The 12,268-nt window shown below is 35.8% G+C and overlaps 1 protein-coding gene across 1 annotated transcript in view; it reads right to left on the reverse strand.

The window, feature by feature from the left end:
- Positions 1 to 12,268, reverse strand: part of LOC130052059 (uncharacterized) — a 40,314-nt gene that overhangs the window by 15,436 nt on the left and 12,610 nt on the right. The window contains exons 3-4 of the mRNA XM_056156022.1: positions 6,886 to 7,218; positions 4,102 to 4,374 (exon numbers count right to left, since the gene is read on the reverse strand). Coding sequence (XP_056011997.1) covers positions 4,102 to 4,374; positions 6,886 to 7,218 — 606 coding nt within the window. The remainder of the gene's footprint in view (positions 1 to 4,101; positions 4,375 to 6,885; positions 7,219 to 12,268) is intronic.

A 12,268-nucleotide genomic window follows, 5' to 3' on the forward strand; every position in this document is an offset into this window, starting at 1 on the left:
CCCCACCCCATTAATTATTTAAAAATTAGCTATCAATCATTAAATTCTTGCAATTGTTGCTTAATGATACGTTGGTGTTTTTGGTACACATCCGTATGTAGACTTCCCTGCAGACGTTCACACCTTTTTATGAAACGCCCAAATTCTCGACATCCTGTATATAAACGCCTGTGTTATTCCTACCACTCGTCGGTACATTGTTTCACGGCACGTGCAGCACAATTTCACCAAATAAAAGAAGGGTCATGAACAACGACAATCACATGCCACTAATTTCAATTTGATAAATAGCAGTTAAAAGAAATGTGTACCATAAGCAATGGTTTATTTTTAACGTAAGGTTTTTATTGTAATTAGGAATAGGTGATTAAGGTCAGCTATATACATGTACATGTTTACATTGGAGATGAATTTCATTATGTACTCAACTGTGAAGCAATGTGAGCAAAGAATCAAATTTTTATCACCTAAACAAATAAATATTAAAAATATCTTTACTTTTAAACAAACCTTTAGAAAACTCCGTACTGTCATTAAGAAAATAATAAAATAAAATGTGCTACCCTACCTAGAATGCCCATACTTCACAATAATAATAACACGGTTTTTTTTCCAACTTGATAAATACTTTATTATACACATGTATTATTTACTAAATGTATATATAACAGCTTTTTGTCTTTATATTTTTGTATACCATTGCATAATGGTGATGAGATCCAATAAATTGAATTGAGTACATGTAGTCTTGAAATATCATGAAGTATAGAGTTGACAACGATTGAAATAAAAATGTAGACGTTTTCTCGTTTATTCAGTGACTCACAAACTTGCGCGTCTTCTGAATGAAAGTTGTAAAACAAAAGTACTAGGTTTTGGTCAGTTATAACATAATACGGGGTAAAATTCATCTCCGCTAGCAATGGGTTTTGGGTCAACTGTGCATTCGTGGATGAATAATCTTGGCTAGCGAAGATGGTATACGGACAGAAAGTCACAGGACAAAAAGACACAGGACAAAAAGTCACAAAATCCGTAGGACAAAAAGTCACAGGACAAAAAGTCACAATGATGACTTTTGATCAGATAGGATAAAAAATCACAGGACAAAAAGTAACAGGACAAAACGTCACTGGACAAAAAGTCACAAAAATGCTCACTAAAGCTGTTGTTCAGACATCAGACATTTCTACAGTGGATGGGAGGTAGAAGGGAATACATGTCATCATTCTTATTGGTGTTTGTTTTGCCACATTTAGCACTTTCAGTTCATTATTAGATGTTCATTATTGGATAACAAGAAAGGAAAAATCATTGACTTGTTTATATAGCAATTATCATATGACAGTTCACTTACTTCTTGTTTTGACAATAATCTGGAGTGAAAGGAAGCCAACCATAATTCTGCCATCAGATTTTGTTTTGACAATCATTAGTTTGTAGTATACTAAACCAAATGATCATAAAGCTTATTTTTATTTTATCTCAATACAAAAAATCTCGTTTTAAAAATAAAAATAATATTTTACAATAAACATGATAAAAGGAATAACAATTTTATAATTATTATCAAAATATCATAGAAAATATAAATTTTGCATATATTTTCTTAACTTTACAAAAAGAACAGATATGTTTTTAAAAATATATAAAAAATTAATACTTTTTATTTTCTTATAAACTGTGACTTTTTGTCCTGTGGCTTTTTGTCCTGTGACTTTTTGTCCTGTGACATTTTGTCCTACTTTCATAAAATTTCTTATTGTGACTTTTTGTCCACGGTCATTTTGTCCGTGACTTTTTGTCTGTGACTTTTTGTCCTGTGACTTTCTGTCCTACATTCGTGAAGATGGTGGGGGGGGGGATGCCTAGATAGTCCGCTTGCATTAACATGCATTATGAAGGTGAAATCGAAGAATTATCCAGTAAATCCAATGATGTTGCAGTATATATAGCATGTATTTATTTTATTTTTGATTGAGAGGGAGATAAACAGCTAAGCACGTAACATCGTTTTAGAAGGGGGGGGGGGGGACTCATCCATTAGTCCTAACCCGGACCAGCCGAAAAACTTAACATGTTAAGAAATAAAAAAAAAATATCAGAATGAAAGGGGATGGATAATTAATCAGGAAAAAAATTGTACTTTCAAGATTTATACTGAACGTATTAAACTTCCCGAATCTGCATACATTCATGAATATTATAATCAATGATTACCAATGCTCTCTCTCTCTCTCTCTCTCTCTCTCTCTCTCTCTCTCTCTCTCTCTCTTGCTTTCATTATCTAATGCATCTAAAGATTAAATTAAAGATTTTAATAATCGATAGCGTATATGAATAAAAGCAAATAATCGTTAAGTCATTTCTGTTTATATTAATATTAGTCTTTTTTTCATGAACTAGTTGCATTTGACACCGAGGATTTACATCCTTAAATATTGATTACAAGCACGTAGAATCGGAGAGGGTGTAATTTGAAAGTTAAGGATTTAGCCTTGTAGCTTGTAGCGACCTACCCACTGCACGATTTAAGAGGGGAAATTGAGACAGTTTCAGACTACCCCCCCCCCCCCCCCATGTACACAATTTAAGGTTTTCATAATCGGACAATTTCAGCACCTTTTATTGTTATTTTATTGCTTGTCAAGAATTTTACACAACTTAACCGGCAACATACCCCTTCTGATACATTGAAAAATATAAGTAATGTTAGCACGGGGCTCGATAAAGTTCAATCTGCACTTTGGTCATACTTCGTCATTCAATAACTTACTCAAAATAAAAAAAAATGTTTGTCGGGTTAGCGGTGCTATGATGTATGACTATAACAATGACCTGTGTATAACTTGTACATTCCATACAAATTCGAAGGGGTTTTCGCCTCAGTAGAACAATGGGGGTCAGCTAATCCGTGTATTTGAAATCAACAGAAGTGCTTAGCTTCTTGCGGAAAGTGTGAAATATATTGGGTCGGCGCAAGATACCCGGGATCTTAGACTAGATCTGATATCGCGCCGACCCAATATATTTCACACTTTTCATAAGAAGTCAAAACCCAAACTAGCTAACCGTAATTTAGTTATACTGTGACAAAGACCCTAGGAATTTGCATGGTATATACTTATTATACAAAAATCATTGCATTATCCAGACACTCCCGATGAACATTTTTTTTATGAAAACCTCTATCAAAGTACATTGAACATAAGTCTCGGTCAAATGTAATTAACTCGGGATTTTAAAAATAAATCATTCGATGGTTTGTATTTTTGCTTCTATCAATTATGTAATAAATTAATTCCAATTTGTTAATCATCAACAATGCTCTAATTTCTATATTGGATCAAGTTATATTTGTCAAGATGCATATTAACACAATATGATGGAAGTAATTATATTTAATTTGTCAGAGGAGAGAGAGAGAGAGATAGAGAGAGAGAGAGCACATCGGTAATTATTAAATATTCCTATCACATGTTGTACATGTATGTTTTTCATTTACTGAATATACTAATTCGCATTCAAAACAGGAATTGCCTGCAAGTACGCATTATTTAAACACAGAATTTAAGAATATTTCAATGAAGAAAGAAGACTAAAAGAAAAAAATTCAAAACCAGGTTTTCTTAAAACATAATATATAGTGTTTGGTATCGTTGGAATTGGCTCAAAATGCTGAAAAACAATATAAGTATCAGGGGGGAAAATATTGACATTTTTTTCTTTTCTTAAAATTCCACCCTTATCTTGATTATTTGGCCAGCGGCACATTTTCACATCTCCCGCAAGGCGCCCGTGGCCAGAACAAAGCTCTTAGCAGCTGTGTGTATTCGCAAATAACACACACCGTGGAACACGGAGGACACGGTGTATCTCCGTGGATTTTCCACCGTGGTCTTTCCACGGTGGGGTGTATAAAACTCGTGCCGTGTACTGTATATCATGTATATAGAGCATTGATTTAATTCCAGACAATAGACAAACTGTCATCACATAAGGTTCTTCAATTAGTTATGATCTAAAATGTAAATAACAGAATTTAAAGACATTTGTAGTCTTCATATTGATACAATAATTCACAGTATTCACAATACTTACATGTAATATTGAGGACAGTACTGCCGTTCTTTGGTCTGTTATTATTGGTTGCCTGACATCGGAGTGCCTTTCCATTGTCTATCTTACTTCCTGTGATGCTGACAGAAGTATCAGATCCCGCTGTGCTGGTTATATCTCTCGTGTCAATAAACCAAGCATACGTTGGTGTAGGGAAGGCGTTGGAGTTGACAGTACACCGGACTTCACGCTGTGATCCCTCTGTCAGCGTAAGAGGGTTGTCAGGGGGATCCAGAGTCACACTGCTGACATCAACTATTGAAAATGTAAAGTGAATGTATAAAATGATTAATGACGAAAGGTCCTTGTATCTCTTAATGGAACATATGGCAATCTTAAATTTGGGATACAATTTTCATTTTTGTACCAAAGCTCAGTATTTGATGACTAGTTGTTATAGAATTTGATCATGTGACAAACTTCATCATATCCCCAAAACACTCAAAAATGATATTCTATTTCTTAACTGATAGTGGGGCAGATTATGTCAACAATTTATATAAATCTTGCACTTAGTGATGCAAGCATGTAATCTGGCATGCATACTTCTCAGACATTTAGTAGGTTTTATTACCCATTTATTTGACAGTTTGAGGAATTTGAAGTTCGTATTTCAGAATCTTCCGTATCAATTGTCTTTAAATCCTTGCTTCGTTCCTTGTTATTAAGGATTTATCTTATCTTATGATCAACTACACATGACGACTAACAATCCTACTTAATATGAACAAAATCCGTTGAGCGGTTTCTGAGGAGTTGCATCCACAAAGTGAAGTGGGACGGATGCACATGCAGACTTACGGACGGACACCGGTATTTCTATGTCCCCTTCTGTGTTGCGGTGGGGGACAAAATTCAACGGACCAAGACAAAATTCAAAGTTGATCTGTAACTTGTTATGGCAAAGCAATGTACCAAATATCAAATGAATATCTGCAAGCAAAACCAAAAAAAGGTTAGGAAATCTGATAATTCCTGCTATTTTTCTAAGTCCAAGGGCCATATCTATGTGAAAAATCAACCGACCGGGACCAAATTCAAACCTGATCTGTAACTTGTTATGTCAAAGCAATGTACCAAATATTAAATGAATATCTGCAAGCACAACAACAAAAGTCTAGAAAACTGATAATTCATGCTATTTTTCTAAGTCCAAGGGCCATAACTAAGTGAACAAGATTGCTACACGTAGCCATGTCCCCCACCGCTGCAAAAAAAGTTGAAGCACAAAAGCCCCACAACTCCTGTACCAAATTTTGTCGAATCAAAATGACGGCGCAATATGATCAACTACATATGGTGACTAACAATCCTACAAAATTTGAATGAAATCCAGTGAGCGGTTTTGGAGGAATTGCGTCCATAAAGTGTTCCTATATAGTGTAGCACGAACAAATTCAACAAAGTCCCATGACTCCTGTAAAAATTGTCGAATCAAAATGGCAGCGCAATATGATCAACTACACATGGTGACTAACAATCCTTCAAAATATGAACAAAATCCGTTGAACGGTTTCTGAGGAGTTGCGTCCACAAAGTGAAGTGGGACGGACGGATGCACGGCCACACGGACGCCAGTATTTCTATGTCCCCTTCCGCGTTGCGGTGTGGGACAAAAATTAACGGACCAAAACGAAATTCGAGCTTAATCTGTAACTTGTTATAGCAAAGCAATGTACCAAATGTAAAATAAATATCTACAAGAATAGAGAAAAAAGTGCTGAAAGCTGGACTGACAGACAAACAGACAGGAAGCGCAAACCTAAAGTCACCTTAGACTTGGTCGGTAGGATACTAAAAAAAGTGGAAGGTGGATCTGGGGGTCCTCCCCCAGCAGGGTATCCCCGGCCAAGACTTAAGAAGCTTTTCAGAAAATGAATTCTGCGAAGCAATTTTGAAGTTTTAAGCTTTATAAAATGCCAATAAAAGTAAGTAAATAATGGTTTTCAAACCTAGTCTTAGGCAAAAGTCCTATCCAATCTACCAAAACTCGATTAAAAGGGTTCTTCATATGAATGGCCTAAAACATTACTGTCATCTCTTTGTACTACTTTTACGGACATTTTTGTAAGACCCATGTGTTTACAATCAGTGTCCAGTTGGGTGATATCATAATGATTCAACCAATATAAACAAGAAGAATACAATGACGAAACACTGACCGCTATGCAAAATTCAAAGTCAAAACCAGATATTCTGGAAATTAAGATTCGTAATTGGTGGAATTCATCAAATAGGTGATGTGTAATATAACTGTGACCTTCTTCTGGACTTTGATGTTTATTACTTCAGTAGAAAGATGATGTAACATTGATTACATAACTGTCTTTCCTGAATATTCCTGATATTTCATTTTTATTATAAATACACTATGAATTTCATGATGTCAAGCTCTGCATGGTAACAAGCACTTTACGAATCGGTGAATAAACACATTTTTAGGATCTACATATCTGGGGACTAGGATTACTTAGGAATTATTGGAATTAACGACGGACTTGTGTGCTGAAAGATTGAAACAATTTTCAGTTGACTCTAGATTTATTATTTTTTAGGCAAGAGCTTTTCTATTTTCTGTTTAACGGGAAAGGCCAACCCGATTTTTTTTAAATACCGAAAAAAAATAAAAGAGGTAAATTTTACTTTTATTTTTTAAATCCCCGCCGAACGTCTATTTTGTCATGTTTTCAAATAAAATCGGGGCTGTTATATACTCAAGACAACACAGCTTTAAAACTCTCTAAACTAAAACTCAACGTTTCTTACTTGCTATTATGAGACGTTTCTGTACACTGCTGTAAGCTGTTAGTCTATCATAGTATCCACACCTCCACAGCGAGTTTTGTTCGTACTCTGCCATATTTTGACTTGGAATGGTAAGAGTGTACTCTGTCTCTGAGATACAACCAACACTGTATCTGGTATTAGTAGCTGCCAATTGACATCCTGATATCTCTGCAGCTCCACCAACATCTTTCTCATTTCTGAAGAATTTAACACCAGGAACAGTATCGTTTGGATTAGGCTTTCTATGACAAGTCCATGTGAACTGCTGTCCCAGTGTAGCAGCTGGGGAAGACCCAGTCAAATTGTAGTAAACTGCAAAAAAGTCGATATTACATTGTAATGATACATTTAACGTGGTGAATGATTTCGAGGTTTTTTAAGTTCAAGGATGTACTTTCATGCTGATTTTATCGCGATTGGGTCTCCATACTTTTATAAGTCGTAAATATGGAATGCGTGTGTTTTATTTTGTATGCATAAGTAGAACATTAATTTGTGTTTTTGTTTGTTATTATTGTAGATAAACTAACAAAAATAGAATTAAAATATGTCAATTATTATTATAAATAAATGAACAGAAATGGAATTAAAATATGACAATTAAAATATGACAATTATTTACTTTCGCTCACATTTTACGATATTCATGATGACGTTACGATTGGAAACAAACGCGAGCTCAAAGATACGTGCACTGGACGATGTCACATGTACATGTAGTCTATTCTAAGGAAGTCCAGAAAGATATGCGGGCGATTCGTTAGAAGTAAAAGGGCAGTTATATAGCAGGCTGCATCTGATATTCTAAGTAGTGGCCGACAAAGAACATTACAGAAAAGCAGACAGACACAACCTTACACATGGTGACACAGTACAGTACATAATGTCAGACAATGGATGAGAAGGGAGAATGGGATAATGTTAGCGAAGTAGCACCCGAACCAGAGGCTGCTGATATAGTATGGAGTGAATTTGTAAGTTTTTTAATATGCAAGACATTTTTTATGAAAATGAAATGTAAAAACTAAGCAGATCTATACCCAATCTGATCTTCCCATCTAGTCGGTCGCCTTGAGCGAATCTCGCTCTTAAACTTAAAGTTCAATGCAATATTATCGAAGGGTGATTTGAATAAAATGTGTAATCTATATCACTGTTTTTAAAATTCCCCAACGTAAACATTCATAAAATTCATTATCAGCAAACATAATCCAAAGGGCAAATGTTTTCTCCCATTTAAAGAATTATGATGCGCCGTTCGTTAACAATTGAATCAAAACAAAAGGGAATATAACATTGTTAACTATATACATGTATAGTTATGTTTTTATTGTGCTACTAGATCTATAATTTGTTTCTGATCAGTTTTGGAAAATTTGATAATTTGATCGAAAATTAATTTTAATTATTCTTTCAAAAAGTAAATGTAAAAGAGCTTCAATAATGTTAAATTTTATCTATAGGGTATGGAACATTCACATTAAAAATTCTGATTAGAATTTCAGCATATGTTTCATAAATAACAATTCATGCACAATCACATCATATAAATTTTGAATAACAACGTATTTTAAATTAGTAATTAAGATAACCCCTTGCTAGACAAAAACTGGAGCTAGTTGAAGTTGATGTATTAAATCTAATATTATCTTCAGTTCGATTGTTAATAATTTACAGTATTGATACATATTGAGTCCCGATGTCTGATTTTTAGCTACATCTAATTGGTAACTACAGTGAATGAGAAATCATACCAGGAAGTGCATATATCTTTCTCAAGGCCGCATGGAAGATGACTGCTAAAACTGGTCCTGGATAATAACTCAGGTATTTTGCACTTTATTGACACAAATTGGACATGTGGATACGTACAAAGAAGAAAACATGCCTATCAATTGGGGGGGGGGGGTCTAAGGTCAAGGTCACAGTGCATGGAAATTAGAAAATACTGAGTCAGGGGCATCTGTTTTGCACAATCTTTAGTAATAAATAAATCACTATTGTATTGTTTTCCTGTTTTCCGCCACACTCAACAATTTTCCAGTTATCTGGTGGAGCCCAGTTTTTATTGGTGGAAGAGAGAACCCAGATACAATGTCCTTGGGAAGACACCACCCACCTTCCAAAAGTAATTATCATTTATATGTTTTCTGACTATTTATCATGAAAGATAGCGATGTGATCAATCTCATAATCCCTATAAGCATTACAAAATAGAGAGTTGGGCAAACACGGACCCCTGAATATACCATATGTGTGATCAGGTGCCTACGAGGAGTAAGCATCCCCTGTTGACTGGTCACACCTGCCATGAGCCCAATATCTTGATCAGGTAAATGGAGTTCAAGAACGGCCTAACAATCGAAAGGAAACAAGTCATACTGCATTTGGCCCAATGATAGGCTGTGTAGGCAAACTAGTTCATTATAACGACTATACAGTTTGCGAAATGCTGACTTTATACGAGACTATTGAAACCCCTGCACCACCAACTTGTTTGTATGTAGCCTGCCTCGATATAAAAACTGACCATAGGCAGAACAAGCTTAAGCAATAGCAAAATCGCAGTTAACATTATTAAGCATATTAGATAGAGAAATTAATGATGACACAATACCTCTGTGATGACATAATGCCTCTGACATTCCAAGGGAAAATACTAAGATTATTTGGCATGTGTATAAATAGCGTTAAAATACACAGATAAGCAAAAGATAGAACATACAGTACGGCCAGCGCGGATCCCGTATTTTCCGCGCTCCCCCCGCGGGATTTAGCTACCGCGGTATATCTCAGGTAACCCTGCAAATCCCGCGCTTCCCCCGCGGTCCCGCTGTCCTCGCCGCGGTCTCACCTGTAGATATTTAATACCATCAACAAACGCGAGTTATCTCCCGTTAACGTAAAAAAAAAAATAGATAGATAGAGAGGTACATGTATACTGATCATAAACTGAAAACAGATCGCTGTTCACCAATACTATAAACATATGAAGTACCACATCTATGTGCATACATCACTTGTATAAACACATTTTACAAAAACTGTTCATGTTAGCTTTATTGAACCATACATCCAATAAACGGGTAGGTATGCATGTGCATACATGTATATAAACGTTCTACCCGTGAAACTTCACGAAAACTGATTAGGCCCCCCTCCCTGTCAGTATCAATCACATATTGGTTTCATAAATTAGTTTTCAGAAATCTAATTCTTTTCATAGGTCTATATTTGTACAATAACATATGCGTGTATTCTCTTTTAGACAATGTGAGGACGTCCTCGTAGAGGGAGATAAAGAGAGAATACTATTTAACATTACGGACTGTGAAAAACGGTTATAGGTATGTGTATATCTGCTGTCTGCTTCAACGCCCCAGACGTCGATCAGCGCACGCTTTACCCGTGAAACTGCTAAGACAAACATTAGCTTAGACACAAACATTTATGATCCACAGCCGCTTGGCTTTCAATACAGATACAGCATCAATCTAATCAAAATCGAATATTTAATCGGATCCAAATATCAAATTGTCCAATTTTAATAACGATATTGGGGCCTTGGAAATCTGAGAGAGAGAGAGAGAGAGAGAGAGAGAGAGAGAGAGAGAGAGAGAGAGAGAGAGAAAAGTCATATAAATGTGCATATATTATATCATTATTATTTCATTATGTTAATTTGAAACTGACAGTAGTATTACATCTAAATGTTTGTTATTTATTGGGTAACTAGAATTGCCCGAAATACCCGTGATTTACCGAAATACCCTCATAAAACACCGAAATACCCCATAAGCTACCAAAATACCCGGTGTTTTATATCATATTCCTTGTAATTGAAATATTTGTATAAGAAGTTCTTCTATATAAAACCAAGTATTTACTAATTTAATATCACTTGTAAAATCACATTTTACCAAAACTTCTCACACTTTTCCTCATCCCTCCCGATTGATTAATTGAAGACACGCGCGATAGACACACAGTTTAAACGATAATTAATCTCGCCCGCTTTGAAATTTTAATTACGAGTCCCTATAGCTATACCTAACACTGAACATTTTTGCCTTTACAATAACATGCGTGTATTCTCTTCTAGACATTGTGAAGATGTCCTAACTTAACAGGTTTCATTGTCTAGATAATGGTTTCGGGCATGTGTATATTTGTTACATAACACTTCCTGTCTGCTTCAACGCCCCAGACCTCGATCAGCGCACGCTCTACCCGTGAAACTGCTAAGACAACATTAGACTAGCAACACCGCTTGGTAATCAATACAAAATTAAATAGCGGATTTTGTTTTTTTGGAATAAAAAAGTTGAGGTGTATTAAATATGATACACGTAAATCCTAAGTACATGTGTATCTGGTTTTAGTAAGGACAAATCAACGTTCCCGATTTTTTTTTATTGAAAGATTTATCTAATATGCCGGTATGTAATGCCAGAAAACTGACGATAATCAAGCCCTAATCATTTTCTGCCGACGAATAAAATAACTATTGTACGGGTAGATAGCCCTAACAGGTAAACAACGGTACTTCACACCGCGGCGGTGTAACTCTGCCCCGCGATGAAATCCCTCGGCGGGATAGCGCGGGAAGGATTAACATACCGCGGGGGGGGGGGGGTCTAATACGGAATCCGCGCTGGCCGTACTGTATAGTTTATTCGTGATTATGGTCCTGAGGCTCCCAGTCTTCATTGGCGTAGTCTGCGTCGTCGGCGATTTTGTCCTGCCATTGTTTGTTGCTTACATGTAGCCAGGGCCTGCACAAAATGCCCCTTGGCCAGAAGCCATTCGACTCTACCGAATGTGCATCGCACAAGATCACCATAAGTTTAGTGTCACATCTAGAGTTCCTCATTGAAAATATCCTCGTGGTCTTTGGTGATCAGGTCTTCCAACAATCTGTTGCAATCCCATGGGAACGAATTGTGTTCCTTTGTTAGCTGACCTGTTTCTATATTCATATGAAGCAGAATTTATTCACAAACTTCTACGTGAAAAGAAAAAATCTCTCGCTGTGGCCTTCAATTCGACATTTAGATATATCGATGCCGTTTTCTCTATTAACAATAATAAGTTTCATTCATATGTCCATCTGATATATCTCTGTGAGCTCGAAATAAAGGACACCACAAAGTCGTCCACTTCTGATTCATACTTAGATATTTTATTGAAAGTAGACATTAACGGCAAACTGACAACTCAACTGTATGACAAACGGGATGATTTCAACTTCTCCATCGTCAACTTCCCATATTTATGTACTAATGTTCCATTATCACCTGCATATGGTGTATATATATCAACTGATTCGATATGCAACATCTTGTTCTGCGTATAGTCAGTT

This window comes from Ostrea edulis, chromosome 2 (assembly GCF_947568905.1).
Source record: "Ostrea edulis chromosome 2, xbOstEdul1.1, whole genome shotgun sequence".
Classification (NCBI taxonomy): domain Eukaryota; kingdom Metazoa; phylum Mollusca; class Bivalvia; order Ostreida; family Ostreidae; genus Ostrea; species Ostrea edulis.